The sequence below is a fragment of the Myxine glutinosa genome, chromosome 7 (genome assembly GCF_964187855.1).
Source record: "Myxine glutinosa chromosome 7, kmMyxGlut1.1, whole genome shotgun sequence".
NCBI lineage: Eukaryota > Metazoa > Chordata > Myxini > Myxiniformes > Myxinidae > Myxine > Myxine glutinosa.
In genome coordinates, this window is record NC_136267.1 from 85,220,187 (window position 1) to 85,238,427 (window position 18,241).

The following is an 18,241-nucleotide window of genomic DNA, read 5'->3' on the forward strand; positions in this document are numbered from 1 at the left end:
TACAGTTAATTTAAATATAATTTTAATATATGCAAGTTACATTAAAGAAAAATCAATTTGCCCGTCCTTTCTTTGACAAGAGAGTCTACTAGTCAACAGACTAGCAGTCTGTTGACTAGTCCTCGTCTTCCTCCTCCACCTCGTGGGCCTTCTTGAGGATTTGGAGGTTGCCCTTCATGAAGACGAGGGCCTCGAAGTTCGGTGCAGCCAGGGCCGACCTCTTAGGCCTGAGGATGTCCGACCCGTAGCTGAACACGCGCTCGACCGAGGCAGAGTCAGAAATCTCTCCATCTTGACGTTATTGCCGCTCTAGCGTCCAATAAAATATTCAGTTTTCACTTATTATTCACTTAAATAAATATTCACAATTCTAGAGTAACGGCTCAGGCTAACAGCTGATTTGGCGAATCGCGATGTGCTTTCATTTTTCGGTAGTCCGCTTACGCTTATCCGCTTCGGTTTCCGGGGGTTGTTCCGATTCGCTTATCCGCTTCGAAAACGTTAGTCCGCTGCAGCGGATAAGCGGATAAGCGGACTTTCGAAGCGGACCGCCCAACTGTGGTATTAGTGCTAGTAGTAGTACGAGCCGAGCCCGAAACCCGTGGAACATCCACGGAAGGGAGGATGTGGTGTATGGATAGAGTGTACTGTGGCGTACACGAAAGCCCACTGGCATGGTGACATCATTCCGCGCACCAAGTGGGCGGCGGCCACGCCCGAGGGGTAGGCGTGGCCTCAGGATATACACCGGGCGCGCAGCCCGGAGCGCGCCAGTGCTACAGTGACCTCTTTGGAATAGAGAACTATAAACTTACCGCGTTGTCCGCTTCCTCCTTGGTAGCAAGTCGCACGCGTAGCACCGCATGCTACATTGGTGACCTCCGACATTCGAGTCAGCCGTCGCTGACTACCCGAAACCGCCGCAACAATGGCTACCAACGCGGTCTCCATCAAGCTCCCCGAATTCTGGGAGTCACAAGCCGAAGTTTGGTTCCTGCAGGCGGAAGCCCAGTTCCGACTTCGAGGCATCACGGTGGACGAGACCATGTACTGCCACGTGGTCGCCGCCCTCGGGCCCGGCACGGCCACCCGCGTCGTATCGGTCCAAAGCGATCCACCTGCCGACGGCAAGTACGAGGCGGTCAAGCGTCTCCTCCTCGCCACGTTCGGCCTTACGGTGGACGCACGGGCCGATCGCCTCTTGGACCTCCCCGAGATCGGGGACACGCGACCGTCGGTCCGTATGGACCATATGCTAGCGCTCATGGGTGACGAAACCCCGAACGCTCTATTCCGGGCGTTGTTTCGACGCCAGCTGCCGGCACGAGTCTGCCTCGCTTTGGCTGGTTCCGCATTAACGGAACCCCGTGCGCTCGCTGCTGAGGCTGACAAATACTACGCGGCTTTGGACACGCAGGCGAGTCTTGGTGCGGTTGCCGCTCCCGAGGCTCCCGAGGCTTTCCCCGATGCACCGCACCTCGTGTCCGCCATCACGCCCCGCCCACCACCACCGCCGCCGCCGCGAAGAAAACCGTGGCCTCCGACGCCGCAGCTGCCTGCCTGGTGTTTCTTCCACGCCAAGTTCGGCCACGAGGCTCGGCAGTGTCGCCCGCCGTGCTCATTCGGCAGGTCGGGAAACGGGCGAGCCGGTGCTCGGTGGCAACGGTGAGCGTCGGCAATTCAAACAGCCTTCTGTATATAACGGACACCTTGTCCGGGCGCCGTTACCTGTGCGACACGGGGGCGCAGGTGAGTGTCGTTCCTGCCGGTACGTCCGACAAGCACACCGCGGGCCGAGGTCCCACGCTGCTTGCGGCCAATGGTACATCTATACGCACGTACGGAAAACGCTGTCTCTCCCTGCGGTTCGGAGGTCAGGTTTTCCGTTGGTCGTTCGTTACGGCCGACGTGCCCATGGCACTGCTCGGCGAGGACTTCTTATGTGCTAATGGATTACTGGTCGATGTAAAGCGCAGAAGGCTTGTCCAGGCTGAGACGTTCAGCTCGCTCGCGTGTGCGCTGCCCGCCTTGTTGAGCAGCTCATAGAGCGGCTCGCCGAGCGGCTTGCTGAGCGGTTCCGTTCCGGCCAGGTTCATCTGTATGCTTCCGGCAGCGGACGAATTCGCCCGCCTCCTCGCGGGTTTCCCGGCCCTCACGCGGCCCACCTTCTCGGCGGGGACCGTCAAGCACGGGGTGGAACATCACATCCCCACCGCCGGGCCACCGATCTACGCCCGGGCACGCCGCCTCGAGCCGACGAAGCTCGCCGTAGCTAAAGCGGAGTTCGCTATGCTGGAGCGGCTCGGCATCGTGCGGCGCTCGGAGAGCGCGTGGGCGTCGCCGCTCCACATCGTGCCCAAGCCCGGCGGGGGATGGCGACAGTGCGGGGACTACCGGCGCCTCAACGACGCCACCACCCCCGACCGCTACCCCGTCCCCCACATCCAGGACTTCTCCGCCCGGTTGGCGGGGATGTCCTTCTTTTCAAAGGTGGACCTCGTACGCGGCTACCATCAGGTCCCTGTCAGGCCGGAGGACATCCCGAAGACGGCTGTCATCACGCCGTTCGGGCTTTTCGAATTTCTTCGGATGCCCTTCGGTTTGAAAAATGCGGCTCAGGCGTTCCAGCGCCTCATGGACAGCGTCTTGCGCGGCTTGGATTTTTTGTACGTCTACCTGGACGACATCCTCGTCACCAGCGTGTCCCGCGAAGAGCACCTTCGCCACCTCCGCACGCTCTTCGAACGTCTGGGCCAGCACGGCCTGATCGTGAACCCCGCCAAGTGCCGGTTCGGTGTCGCTAAAATTGACTTTTTGGGGCACCCCGTCACCAGGCACGGGGCCGTCCCCCTACCGGCCAAGGTGGAGGCGGTGAAGGGGTTTCCGCGCCCCCGCACGATCAGGGGGCTCCAGGAGTTCCTGGGCATGGTAAACTTTTACCATCGGTTCCTGCCCCGCATCACCCAGCTCCTGCGCCCCTTACACGAGGCCCTTCGAGGGAAGCCGGGTAAAGGTGACGTTACCTGGACCGAGCAGATGGACGCGGCGTTCTCGGGTGCGAAGCTCGCCTTGGCCAACGCCACAATGCTCGCGCACCCGGCGCCCGATGCACCGATCGCCCTCACCACCGACGCCTCGGACTACGCGGTGGGCGCGGTGCACGAGCAATGGGTGAGTGGTCCTTGGCAACCGCTGGCGTTCTTCAGCCGGCAGCTTCGCCCGCCCGAACGCCGGTACAGTACCTTCGACCGCGAGTTGGTCGGGCTCCACCTGGCGGTCAGGCACTTCCGCCATCTGCTCGAGGGCCGTGCGTTCACGGCCTTCGTCGACCACAAGCCGCTGGTTTTTGCGATGGGCAAGGTCGCCGAGCCGTGGTCGGCCCGGCAACAGCGTCACCTCGCGGCCGTATCCGAGTACACGACGGACATCCGACACGTCGCGGGAAAGGACAACCCGGTGGCCGACTGCCTTTCCCGGGCCGTCGCCCACGCAGTCCACCTTGGCATCGACTATGCCCGGATGGCGGCGGACCAGGCCGCCGACCCCGGAGTCCAGGCCTTGCGGACCGCCGTCACGGGCCTCCGCATCACCGAGGTGCCCTTCGACGGTGCGGGCACGGCCCTCGTTTGCGACGTCTCCCTCGGGCGGCCTCGCCCCATCGTGCCCGCAGGCTGGCAGCGCCAGGTTTTTGACGCCATCCACAGCCTGTCCCACCCGGGCACGAAGGCCTCCCAGAGGTTGGTCGCCGACAAGTTTGTCTGGCATGGCCTCCGGAAGGCCGTCCGCGGTTGGACCAGGACGTGCCTCGCGTGCCAGCGCGCGAAGGTGCACCGGCACACCCAGGCCCCCTTGGCCCCGTTTACGGTGCCGGAACGTCGGTTCGACCACGTGCACATGGACCTAGTGGGACCTCTGCCCCCGTCGCGGGGTTTCACCCATGTCCTTACCATGGTGGACCGCACCACCCGGTGGCCGGAGGCCGTGCCTTTGGCGGCGACGACGGCGGCAGACGTCGCGCAGGCATTCATCGCCACCTGGGTCGCCCGGTTCGGCGCCCCCTCGGACATCTCGTCCGACCGCGGCCCCCAGTTCACCTCGGAGCTCTGGGCCGTGGTCGCGCGGGGGCTGGGAGTCCAGCTGCACCGAACCACGGCCTACCACCCCCAGGCCAACGGCCTGTGCAAGCGATTCCACCGCTCGTTGAAGGCCGCGCTCCGGGCCACCCTCCGCGACGGCGGCTGGTTCGACAGGCTCCCCTGGGTCCTGCTGGGCCTCCGGACGGCACCCAAGGAGGACCTGCGCGCATCCGCGGCGGAGTTGGTCTTTGGACAACCGCTGCGGGTGCCGGGCGAGTTCCTCCCCGACCCCACGGCACCTTGGTCCGCGGCGCAGGAGCGTTCTGCGCTGCAGGAGACCGCCCAGAGGTTCGCCCCGGTGCCGACGGCGCACCACGGGCACCCTCCTACACACGTCGCCCCGGAGCTTCGCACCGCGGAGTACGTCTTCATCCGGCACGACGCCCACCGGACACCACTGCGGCCCCCGTACGACGGGCCTTTCCGCGTGCTGGAGACCGGGGTGAAACATTTCACCCTGGACATCGGCGGCACTCCTGACCGGGTCTCCATAGACCGCCTCAAGCCGGCCCACCTTGACGTGGACCACCCACCGCCGGTGGCTCGGCCCCCGCGTCGGGGCCGCCCCCCTGCGGGCGGACCCCCGGCACCGCCCAGCACCGCAGGCACGCCGCCCCCCGGTTCGGCACCCATCCCTGGTACAGCCGGGGACATCCTACCTGGCATCCCTGCACCCCGGATGCCGCCGGTCGCCAGAGGGCGCTTCGGCTGGGTCATCCGTTTGCCCCGCAAACTGGCCCTCCAGGTGCGCGGGAATTCTGGGGGGGGCGCGTGTGGCGTACACGAAAGCCCACTGGCGTGGTGACATCATTCCGTGCACCAAGGTGGCGGCGGCCACGCCCGAGGGGTTGGCGTGGCCTCAGGATATACACCGGGCGCGCAGCCCGGAGCGCGCCAGTGCTACAGTGACCTCTTTGGAATAAAGAACTATAAACTTACCGCGTTGTCCGCTTCCTCCTTGGTAGCAAGTCGCGCACGTAGCACCGCGTGCTACAGTACCATTATGGATGGCTTCGGGGATTTGCTTGTCCGAGTAAGAGGTAGGAAGAAAGATGAGAATGAAGAGAGCGTATATGAACAACGATCGCCGACACCGGCACAAATGCATGCGCTGGATACTGGATTGTCCACTCAGTGGACGGCTTGCTTTTGCCTTTGCCTGTCCAATCAGTGGACGGCTTGCTTCGCCTTCACCCAGCAGACGACAATACGATGGCGTCGTAAGATGGCGTCGTATCGGCAGTTAATCGGATGCTTTTGGGCCCCAACGTCGGCTAATTCAGATTTTTCGAGTATGGCTGTACATGATAAACAAAGAGCGCGGTTCGTAGATCGTAAATCCATTAGTGCCGTGGGCATCGGGTCACTGGGTGCGGCGTAAAAGGGATAACAAAGTCGAGTCCTTACGCTATTATTATATAGACTAGCCGAAACCCGTGGAACATCCACGGAAGGGAGGATGTGGTGTGTGGATAGAGTGTACCATTATGGATGGCATCGGGGATTTGCTTGTCCGAGTAAGAGTTAGGAAGAAAGATGAGAATGAAGAGTGCATATATAAACAACGTATTTATTGCAATCTACTTAAAAGACAACGCTGCGATATACTTTTGAAAAATGAATGGATTCGTAATAGGAATTGGCATAGCACCACTCTGGGATTGTCCACTCAGTGGACGGCTTGCTGTCGCCTTCGCCTGTCCAATCAGCGGACGGCTTGCTTCACCTTCACCCAGCAGACGCCAATACGATGGCATCGTAAGATGGCGTCGTATCGGCAGTTAATCGGATGCTTTTGGGCCCCAACGTCGGCTAATTCAGATTTTTCGAGTATGGCTGTACATGATAAACAAAGAGCGCGGTTCGTAGATCGTAAATCCATTAGTGCCGTGGGCATCGGGTCACTGGGTGCGGCGTAAAAGGGATAACAAAGTCGAGTCCTTACGCTATTATTATATAGATTATTAGTAGTATTAGTATTAGACGTAGTAGTATTAGTGGTAGTATTAGTTGTAGTAGTATTAGTAGTAGTCGTAGTGGTAGTAGTTGTAGTAGTCGTACTCGTAGTAGTCGTGGTTTTAGTTGTAGTAGTAGTAGTAGTAGTAGTCGTAGTGGTAGTTGTAGTAGTAGTAGTAGTCGTATTGGTAGTTGTCGTAGTCGTGCTCATGGTAGTCGTTGTAGTTGTATTATTAGTCGTAGTAGTCATAGTAGTAGTAGTGGTAGTATTAGTCTCACATGATCACCGGTTACCGATATGTCACCGGTTAAATCAGAGGTCAACAGTCTCACATGATGCACATGTCTCCTGACATTCCGGCCATCCATGAGTTTCACAATAGGAGACGAACCAAATTTCTCCACAACGGTCCCTCCCCAGCCAGCAATTACCACTACCAAAATTGAGCACTACACACAATATCCCACATTAGTGGGGCAACTTAGCATAACAATTGTGCATTTTGTGAGGAAAACACCAAATTTGGCACACTAGTAGACTATCATATTATGAAAAGATCTGGATATTGGGCCATCTCAGATTCAGAGATTTGATTTTTGCAAGATTTCGATTCGATTGGGATCGAAGAGAACACCTTCTTCATCTTCTGTACAGTGAAGTTGCCAGCCCTGAATTCTCTGGCTACATCTGGGTGCTTCATTGGGAGTGCAACCATGTCCCTCAGGTGAACAGGGACCCACCTGGCATAGTGTGTGTGGTCTAAGGCCTGGAACCATGGGACCCGTTCCGTCAGGGCATCAAGGTACATCGTGAATGAAGCCTGCCGCAGAGAACGCACGTAGACCAGTACCAACATCTCTAGTTCCAGCACAGTTGCCCAGTACTGAAAGTTGGGAATGTCTTCTCCTCTCTGGTGACACCAGTCTTCGAACTCAGGCAGGTCTTCTGCATCATCAGCATATGTCATACAGTGGCGTTCATACGCACGGTGTTGCAGGATGTGCAGTGCCGCTGCAGTGATTTGATGAGCTCTGCTTGTGCGGGTGACGTGGGCAGCTCGCAGGAAGGAGTCGGCCATCCCTGGCGTTGCAATCTTAGCTTGCAAATCTGCAAAATCTGCAATTCTTGCAAAAATCAAATCTCTGAATCTGAGATGGCCCAATATCCAGATCTTTTCATAATATGATATTCTACTAGTGTGCCAAATTTGGTGCTTTCCTCACAAAATGCATAATTGTTATGCTATATTTAGCTTAGCTGCCGGACTACATGAAAAGGTATCTCCTTAGTGTGACTGTCATGCCAGGACTTCTGCTTCTCCTGTGGACCTTTGCAGACTCATCCAGATATAACAGGTCAATGTGGGTCTTCAGCTTCCTTCCCATCAAAAGCTCTGATGGTGCCCTCCCAGGTGTCCGCCCGATGGTCCGAAGGCCCTATGGTCCGAATTCAACCGTTTCGGACCATCTGGCCTTCAGACCATCGGGCCTTCGGACCATCGGGGCTGGTACCACCCTCCCAATGGTCGAGTGCGGTGTTATTTGACAAGGAATCGTGTCACTTTATACTCGATGCTTCTAATAATCGATCCCACTTCTGACACCATATAGTGTAATGTTTTATTCGTAAGGTCACGTGTCACGTGCTCTCGCGAGATCACAGTCAATCCCATCTGAGCATAATAGTCACATAATAGTGAGGAAAAGCATAATAGTCACTCCCAAAACACGGAACCAAACCACAAATATGGACCAGAAACATATCACTACATTACATCTCCTCTCCTTCAAAATGAGAAATTAAGTTAAAGATTAAGTTTGTCCGGGTGTTTTACAAGAGTGAGTGGTATAGGCAGCACAGGCTCACGGGATCGTTAATCAAATGCAACAGTGGGGGTAAAGGAGAAACATTATGGTGATCATCATCGGTGGCAAGAGAAGGGGAGGAAGCAGCGTTGTGCTCATCGTAGTCCGAGCTTCAAATATCTGGTTCCACACAATGTCCGTGTGATTGTCCAGCTTGCTTGAAGATCCGAGATGTTGGAAATTCCTGTGGAACAAACGGGTGCCTACTTGGAACACGTATGACCGAGGCAGCTCGTGTTCTTGTACGATCTCACCAGGAACCCATTTTCTCGTTCCTGGTGGTGGTTATATTCGGACCTGCTGGCCCTTAACTAAAGGTGGCCGCTCTCTCACTACCTCATCATGACAAAAACTTCTGCTTGGTCTTCTCCATGTCAAAATGACGTTTGAAATCATGAAAGCTATAGGATTTTGGTACAAGAAACCTGTGCTTGTTACATGGTCTTCTACCCATCACCAACTGTGCAGGGGACAAGTGTAGTCAGGGGAGCGGTGCTACCCTAACATAGCATCACATTACACCATGGCCACAGGCCAATGCTCATGGACAGGACAAATTGACATCTTACCATGGCCATACAAAACAAATTGACCTCACGACATCGCCATCTTACCATGACCACAGGCCAATGCTCATGGACAGGACAAATTGACATCTTACCATGGCCATTAGAAACAAATTGACCTCACGACATCGCCATCTTACCATGGAAACATGCCAATGCTCATGGACGGGACAAATAGACATATTACCATGGCCATATGGAACAAATTTACCTCACGACATCACCATCTTACTATGACCACAGGCCAATGCTCATGGGTGGGACAAATTGACATCTTACCATGACCACAGGCCAATGCTCATGGACAGGACAAATTGACATCTTACCATGGCCATTGGAAACAAATTGACCTCACGACATCGCCATTTTACCATGACCACAGGCCAATGCTCATTGGTGGGACAAATTGACATCTTGCCATGGCCATATGGAACAAATTGACCTCACGACATCGCCATCTTGCCATGGCCATATGGAACAAATTGACCTCACGACATCGCCATCTTACTATGGCCACGGGCCAATGCTCATGGGTGGGACAAATAGACATCTTACCATGGCCACAGGCCAATGCTCATGGACGAGACAAATAGCCATTTTACCATAGGAATAAATTTCACTGAGCATGTGTCGTTTTATTCTTTTTATTTTTGGGAGGAAGGGTGGTTGTTTGTTGGTGTTGTTTGTTTGTTGTCGTCGTTGTCATCATTAATTGCTAGAGGGGAAACATAGAGTGGTATGTAGAAACTTTTGCAGGCACTTCTCAGATTCTACATTTAAATACCCACACCGTGCATGTCCTCGATTGGAATTTATTATTATCTGGAACAACGTGCTCGTGATTATCCGAAAGACATACAATAATTGGATTTTTACCTGCGACATGTTGCAGGTCTACAAGAGCTTCCGGTTGCTGTTGCGGGTCGACTTTTGAAATGTGCACCCATTGGTCAAACAGCTGCCGAACCACACCCACATATGTCGCTTGACTCCACCCATCATATAGCACGAGACAAAATAATGATATAGCTGCCATCTTGGTTTTCTGGTGGACCAAACACTTTAGACCTGTAGGCCTCTGCTGATTATACATTGCTCGGGTTTGTTGTGTCAGATTTCCATTGGCTTTGTTTGGGTCGAGTGTTATTCACGATGAGGGACCACAAAAAATCTAATTACATGTCGAATAATAATAGTAAGGTTTAATCACGCCCGCCAGAACGCAAAGTACGTCAGAACGCACGTACGTCACAACGCAAAGTACGTCAGAACACAAGGTAATCAAGCATTACGTTACGTATAACCAAGTTTGGCAAATTACTAAAAAAAATAGCACAATCTGATATAACCATGACAGAGGGTGACATGGATGAGGTGTCGAGTTAATCTTTTAATAGCACATTAAATGTCTCAAAATCACGTAGTTCATCTTTTAAGAGTGCTTTAAATGCGCGTTTCCCAATCGTCCCTTTACCGGATTTTCAGCGCGGTCATTCTTGTTATTCACTGTTTGGGAACCCGGAGGTGTTGTGGTTGTTTGTGTAAAGTGTTGGAAAACGATGTATACCCTTTTACCTCATAAAAACATTTTACATGAAATAACTCTTATCTGACTTTCATTGTAAAGGATTGAATCACTTTAACATTTTAAATTTGTGATTTTTTTTATTGGTTAACGGGAGCTCACTGTTTTTAGTCATTTACAATGATTTTATACTTCGTGGAAATGTTATTATTAGTATTCCGTTTTCGCTTTGATCCTCCATTTTATAAAGTGCGAGGATCGAGCTTGTCATTTTCAATGGAAAGTTATAATGTGGCAAGGTTAATAACAATAACAACAACAACAAGAACAAGTTGGGTGACGAGAGGTGACGAAATAATTAAGCTCCGCCTCTCTTAACCCTGCCAGACTGTTGAGGCCCTTGTCTGGTAAGATCGGTCTCTGCCTTTTTGTTTGTCTCCATAATCCATCGAATTACTTACTCTGCACTCTTTAAACCACCTGTCTTTTCTCTTTGTCTGCTTACACTGCATTTCCAGCTTATCTGCTTGAATTATATGACTATATTGTCTGTCTATATATCGGATTGTCTCCATACATTGTCTATTTGTGTTTTTTTATTGACTGCGTGTCTGCATGCCCTGTCTACCTGTGTTTTTGACTGCGTCTGTCTGTGTTCTCTGTCTTTGTCACCATGTCTACATGCCCTGTCTATCTGTCTTCTTGACTGCATGCCTTATCTATCTGATTTTTTCTGTGATTGTCTGTTAGCCATGTCTTTCTGACTGTCTACATGCCTTGGCTTTCTGACTCTATGCCTTGTCTATCTGATTTATGACTGTGATTGTCTGCAAGCCTTTTATTTCTGACTTACTGTCTGCATGTCCTATCTGATTGATTGTATGCCCTGTCTATCTGTCTCTTCTTCTTTTTTGTTTAAACAATGAATGAATTACTGTCTGAACACCGTCTCTATCTGACAGACTGCCTGTCTGCATGCTCTATATATCTATATCTTTCCTATTGACTGTCTGCATGTCTTTATCTGTCTACATGTATGCTTACATCTATTTATTTATTTATTTATCTGTCTGCTTGTCTATTTGACTGCTTATCTGTTTATCTATCTGACTATCTGCATGTTTGTTTGTCTGTATCCACCTGACTTTCTGTTTGTCTATCCATCTGTACATGACTGAGCTGAAAGTACAGGTGTCAACGTTTCTATGAACAACAGTAAGATGTGCACTAACGCAAAGTGGTCTCGATGGTTGTGGAGCTCCCATTACTCCTCCCGTTGCCCCTCGTCAGGAAAGGTTTTCGAGCAGCTCCACATCCATTGAGACCACCTTGCATCAATGCGTATCTTGCTGTTCTTAAGGTAACGTTGACACCCTTACTTTCACAGAGGTCAACATCAAGGTCTTTATAGGATCATCATCTGTCATGTAGACATACCCTGAATAACGTGACGTCACTTTGGGAGAGTTAGGGCTTTCTTCCACGACGGCTTCTGTACCCAACAGTACCAGTGTGGCGTATCCTCCTCGGTCTTGCCTGCAGCTCCTGATGAACATGGAGTCAGGCTGCAATCTCATCTGCCGCATTGAGGAGCCTTCACTAACTAAGACCTTGATATATATATATATGCTTGTCATGTGATATTTCCTTCCCAGGATCCATAGTATTCACCAAAATACAATTATGTCACTAACTAGACTTGTATAGTCCTGCAGGTGTGGCACTTTCTGTTCACCTGCATGACAACCAGATACGGTGTACTATATCATCACATGACTGCACCATGGAGAATTCCATTTTTACATATGATATGTGATTGTAGTGTTATTTGCGTTTTGTACCCAGTTTTTCCTTTCGTACCCAATTATACAGTATTGTCAATGCTATATTTTACAGGGTGTTCTTTAGAGTCTTTGTGCAACTTTAAACTTTAACTTTGGTGGTAGAAGCAAGCAGCAAATGGCGTAGGAAAGCATATTCCGTAAAGTTTTTACAAAATGCATTTCAAACTTCTCGGCTGAAACATAACTGCCATCATTCAATCTGATTTTTTTTTTTCCCAACTCGTTGAATCATTCTCCAATCACTGCTGAGATTTAATGAATTGCATTTGTGATCTTAGCCCTAACTTTATCCCCAAAAAATGTGATTTCAATGAAGAAACCACAGTTTTAACGTGTCCTCATGAAAAGTGGTCAAATGGGGAAGGGGAGAGAGAGAGGGTCAACCATCAGGTGAACGAGGTGGCCAAGCAAATGGTCCATGTCTACCGGTCCACTTATCGAGGAAAACGTCATTCAAGAATCGTCATATATTTTAAGCATAATTGCACTGAGCATTGCTGGAAGAAGGTGCTATCTCAAAGATTTTGTCATCCTAGTTTAGGGATGAAGAAATTCCTCAACATTGCAAAGTAACATTCACCATTGACTTACTTTTTATGCCTCCGCCCCCGAAAGTGGCTGGAGGCATTATGTTTTCGGGTTGTCCGTCCGTCCGTCCGTACTCGTTTTTCTCAGCAACCACATGTCCAATTGAGACAAAACTTTCAGGGTAGGAGTGACACCCATGTAGAATGTTTTTATCATAATTGTGACTTCATAGGTTACGTGGTGTGGCAGCCATCTTGGATTAAACGCAAATAATAATAAAAATATTTATCGGAAACCGCTGAATGGAAAAAATTTAAACTTGGCACATTGTCAAGTGCTCCCAATGGGGAACAAAAGCATGATAATGATGACATCATAGGTGAAGTGGTGTACCAGACAAAAATGTTTTAATTGAATTCCTTGTCCTAAAAATCTGAAATTGCATGCACATGATCTATGACCCATTTGTATTGAAATATTAAATTTATGACCACAGGTCACATGGTTTGGCAGCCATATTGGATTTAACCTAAAACCTCCAAAAAAATGTTCTCCCAATCACCAAATCGATTGACTCGAAACTTTACGTGTGTCATTGACGAGGCATGGCGATTAAAAGATGATCACGAAAACATCATTGGTCACATGGTGTGGCAGCCATATTGGATTGAAGGAAGATTTTAAATAATTATATCTCTGAAACCACTTACCCTATCGATGCAAAATTTTATAAATATCATCTAACACCACTGTTGCATATAGTTTGAAATTGATGATGTTGTAGGTCACGTGGTTTGGCAGCCATCTTGAATAGAAAAACGAACCTTATCTGATCAACATGAAACTTCACAAACGTGATCCCCTTCCCATACATATGCAGAGTGTACATTTTTTTAAGGTCATATGCCACGTGGTATGGCAGCCATATTAGCTTGAAAGCCGATATTTAAAAATATCCCTTCTCTGAAACCGCTTCACCGATCGATGTGAAACCTGTCATGGCTGGTGAAAATGTGATACTTGAAAACAGCTGAAGGGATTTAAATCAAACTTGTTTATTTTTAGGACAGTGAACGAGGGCATCTACCCGTTGTGGGACTATGCGGAGGCATATTGGCGACACGGTCGCATTGTTCTAGTTTATTTTTCTTTTGTATAGAAGGGCAAGGCTAATAGAAGAGCTAGAACACAGAACAGATCAGGACACAACAGAACAAAAGGAACAGTAGAAAGAATGGGGAAACTCTGACAGCAGAGTTAAGGACAAAACGTCCTGGAAATTTGGAAGAGGTGAGGTGGGTTAAATGGGATAGAAAATATCATGGTTTTGGATGGGGGATGATCTGAGATACCAGTGAACGTCTGTCTTGAAAACCTGGAGGGAAGAATGAGATTGAAAATTATGTGGAAGCTGGTGCCACAGGTGAGGAGAGGAAAGGTTTCCTTTCCTCCTCACTTCTCTTTTATTGTTCGTCGTTCCTTTGCTTGTTGTGTCTAACTGTTCTCTTTTTATCCTATTTAATCTCACTCTCAAATGAACCTCAGTCCTGTTTTGAGAAGAATAAAAAGGCTTGAGGGGTTTTAGGATTGAAATCTTATAACTTACAAGGCAAGGCCATCAGCACAATGATTTGCTTGTTTTTAGTTTTTATTTTATTTTTATTTGAAAAGTTATTTGCATTTGCTCAAGTTTGGAATTGTTCACATAGTGGTAATTGGCTATTTACCTTGCAGGTTACCATGGGAACTCCTCAAAAGTTTGTTTCCATAATGGAAGAAGCATTACTGCTTGAGATCTTAAAAAAGAAGTTGGCTTTTTTCTCAGGTGTGTTTCCCTGTTTTCACATTTTATTTGCTGCCTTGTATGCTGTGCTGACTGATGGTGACATGTGGTCAAAGTGATGTTTTCAAAGGTCAAAGCAGGTCAAAGGTCTAAAGGTCATGGCACTTCCATAGTTTTCAGGATTATTTAATTGTGACCTATGCTTTTTGCAGTTTAGGTGTTTGTTTTTCTTGATCACTGCCATTTTGATTTGACAAAGTGAAAGTTGAGCGATTGGCTGAGCTCTTTGAGAGACCGGTGAACATGGAACTACCGAGAACAGCGAGAGTGATTATCTCCAAACATAAAAAAATATCTGGGTATGGTCCAAGTGTCTTCCTTGTATCTTAAAGCAGTGATGTAATAAATTAAAATCCAAATATCTCTGCATTGGAACCTTTGATCTGATGGGAAGATGCAGAGGTACTGCACTTACCTCTGACCTATGTAATCTGCATTTGACTCCGGAGCTGAATGCTTCTCACGCAGTACGTTATATCTATCCTACAGCATGCCATTCCTCGAATGAACATTAAGTCGGGTTTCCTGTCTGCTAGCATTATTTGGTGGACATTAGAGATCTGGTGGTGTACTTTGCGAAGAGTAGATGAGTTATCGCAGCACCCTGAACTAATTACTCGTATTTAAATGACTGGGCAAATCGCTTTGAGTCAAACGTTGGGCCTAGTCATCCAGTTCATGGAAGACTTTGGCCACAAACGTTCCCTGACAGCGCACAAGTGCAGGATGTCCAAGAAAAGTACAATTTAGTATTGTTGTTATTATACATTTTGTTATTATTATCATTATTGTTGGTTGTGCTTGCAGGTGGAAAAGACCGCCGTTCAGGCCTCATCCTCACCATCCCACTCAGCTCTGACCACAGTAATGTGGATGAAATCAGTGTTACTCTCAATTACCTGCTCAGCATTCCGAGGTTGGAGTTCTGCTTTTTCTGTGAACTTGGTTTGACTTGATCTGTTTAATGTCAACAGTTGTGTTTCACCTAAAAGAATATTGCGTTTGCAGGTCCTCGCCACGACCGTTAATTGGTCGGGTGTGAAACTGTAATCCCGATTTATTACCTCAACGAATGATCGGCATAAGGCTGATTTTGCCACAGACAAGCAGCGAGCAAGTCTGTCGGTCTGCCTTCGGAGGCCTCTAAAAGGCCAATATTTATCGGATTAGTGTAGTCCCGATTAATTAATTTCACCCTCTCCATGGAAGTGCCCAACGGAGTGAAAAGGTTTTTCCAGCACGGCATGATGCAGAACAAGAAGGGCATGTGATCTTAAAGAAACAAGAATGACCTATTCAGATAAGATGAGACTAGATAAACCGAACTGACCGAGACCAATGTCTGACAGACTTTACAATAAATAAATAAATAAATAAATAAACACTTGACGATACAAAATAAACGAGTCTTAGGGCCCACAGTTACACTGACATTAAGAATGAGCTGTAAGGTTGTAAAGTTCCAGGCAGCAACAGCAGGAGCACATACTACGAGGGAAATGATGCGCAGCCTTGTTGAGGCTATCGCACATGCCCCATGTCTCCCAGTCCTTTTCTTTCAGGCCCCTCATCTCACAGCCGCAAGCTCCCCCCGCTCCACTTTCCCCTCTGCCCCCCACCCCCGAGGTGTTGCCCTCCAAAAAGGATCACTACCCTCAACCAATCAATAAACATATATAACCACCTTTAGAGGCCATTTTTCCCCGCAAAGCGGGGGTTGGCCTTTTTCGGGAACCGTGGTTGTTGTTGTTTTTCGGTCCCCTTTTTGAAGCAATGTTTTACGGCCGGATGCCCTTCCTGACGCCAACCCTTTTTGCCGCCTTTAACGACAAACAGGGAATTACCAGTGAACTGGTACTCAATTAGCCGACCTCGGAAGGATGACAGGCTGAGTCAACCCCCCTGGCGTTAATTCAGCGATCGACCGTGACTCGAACCCAGGATCCTAGGATCCTAAGCCGGCACCCTAGCCGCTAGCCCAACACCAGGCCCAACACCAACACCAACACCAGGAATCAATATTCGGTCATATTTAACGGTTGGAAACTCATGAGCAGTGAATGGACGATGAGCCGACAATTCTTTGCAATGACATGAAGATTATTTTATTGAGAAGAAAAAACACGATTTTCTACTCGGACATTCCTGGGATTTAAAAAAAATGGTGTCTCATGTGGCACAACTTGCAGGGGTTTCAATCTTCCGTGCTGGATTATTTCACATGAACCAGATGCTTACAGTATTTTGATATTACTACTCAAAGGTTATATTATTCAATATACGGAGGAAATATTTAAATACCGTTAAACTGTCTGACCGTTGTAGATTATACCGCTGAATACGTTATTGATTGACAAGCAATAGCAACATAACTCGCTGACTGTTGTGTGCACATGTACACTGATTGATTACATTGTGAATAGTTTTGGTCATGTACTGAATAGCAGAAAATTGATTCGGAGTTTAGTCGCTTCCACTCACTTTTATTGAGCTGAGAACTGTGTCTGCTCTCTATCCAAAGCTGTTTTCACCTCTCAGTGTCGCCATTCCTTCATATCCTGGTAAAGGGTCCATTCAACAATCACATGTGCTCTTGCTTTTATTATCTTCTCCATCCTTTCACTCCCCAGCGAGAAGTGCAAGTCGAGGGGCTTCACCGTCATCGTGGATGGTCGTAAGGCGTCCTGGAACCTGGTGAAAACGGTTGTGCTTATGTTGCAGGTGTGCGAGAGATGCCAGAGTCCTCACACTGACATTTATTAATCGATGGTCACGGAATTTGGAATCTGTAAATTGCCAATCCTTCTGGGTATGTGAAACTTAAGAGAAGGTGCCATTGCCTGGTGCTTCTCCATTTCATGCAAATGAGGACATAGACTTTTTTTTTCTTTTTTTTTGTATACAAGATCGAGGCTCGTGAAAGAGCTAACATTAATCACACAAAAAGACAAACCGACACACAAAACACAAAAAACAAGGGGAGCGGCAGACACGATGGGGAGAGAGGGGGAAGGACACAAACACAACATTTGAGAGCAGGGACATCGGGAGGACTTGGGGGGAGGTGAGAGAGGAATAAAACATATTGTTGCGGACGCGGTTAAAGATGTTATTTTGACCGAGTGGTTGGTATTACCGCGACCGAACAGTTATTCCCCGATTAGAACCCGATTCCACCCAAACATTGGCCGGATCGCACCGCGGCTGCTCAATGAGGGAAAAGACTAAAACGACGAATGCAAAGAGGAAGACGAAGGCAAAGAAAGGTTTGGAAATACTACTAAATTTATTTACTATTTACACACATAAGCAAAAAGAAAGCAGTCACGTTTATTTACAGCACATAAGACGCAGGTGACACAGTGAAAATACTAGCTTACCTACAGTCTTAATTAACCCAGGACAGAACAAACAAAAGACAGACTCACGCGGGGAATGATGACAGGAATCGCAGGAGGTCGATGGCTGGAGGTGAACGCTTGGTGGAGCCAACGCGGAGCTTGGTGGAGCTTTGGTGGAGGTGAACGCTTGGTGGAGCCAACGTGGAGCTTGGTGGAGCCTTGGTGGAGGTGAATGCTTGGTGGAGCCAACGCGGAGCTTGGTGGAGCCTTGGTGGAGGTGAACGCTTGGTGGAGCCTTGGTGGATGTGAACGCTTGGTGGAGCCAACGCGGCTGGTGGGGGGTTGGTGTGACGGGTTCTCTCTCCTTCCCTCACAAGCTTCAGGACTCTTTCTCTCTCTTTCTTAGTCCCACCCAGTCCAACAACTTCCTCTCTTGCTTAGTCCAACTCAAGGCCTTTCTGTCTTCTGATCTCCTCCCTCCTCGACTCCCTCTGGGGGCCTCTGCCTCGGGTTATATACGCCCCACCCTTGACCCTTTTGCGAACCTCCCCAAAACGTTCTCTCTCCGCCCTCTAAAGCCAACCCCTCGTTCTGGGTTGGTCGGCAAGGGCTGGTTCACTCCTCCCCTCTATGACG

The 18,241-nt window shown here is 49.3% G+C and overlaps 2 protein-coding genes across 2 annotated transcripts in view; one reads left to right on the plus strand and one right to left on the minus strand.

The window, feature by feature from the left end:
* PRIM1 (DNA primase subunit 1) overlaps nucleotides 1–10,030 on the minus strand; it is an 80,032-nt gene extending 70,002 nt beyond the window's left edge. The window contains exon 1 of the mRNA XM_068122629.2: nucleotides 9,999–10,030. The gene's annotated coding sequence lies outside the window, so the exon portion shown is untranslated. The remainder of the gene's footprint in view (nucleotides 1–9,998) is intronic.
* A 391-nt stretch (nucleotides 10,031–10,421) lies between these two features.
* SESTD1 (SEC14 and spectrin domain containing 1) overlaps nucleotides 10,422–18,241 on the plus strand; it is a 32,426-nt gene continuing 24,606 nt past the window's right edge. The window contains exons 1-4 of the mRNA XM_068122627.2: nucleotides 10,422–10,456; nucleotides 14,156–14,246; nucleotides 15,072–15,180; nucleotides 16,895–16,985. Coding sequence (XP_067978728.2) covers nucleotides 14,162–14,246; nucleotides 15,072–15,180; nucleotides 16,895–16,985 — 285 coding nt within the window. The 5' untranslated portion in view covers nucleotides 10,422–10,456; nucleotides 14,156–14,161. The remainder of the gene's footprint in view (nucleotides 10,457–14,155; nucleotides 14,247–15,071; nucleotides 15,181–16,894; nucleotides 16,986–18,241) is intronic.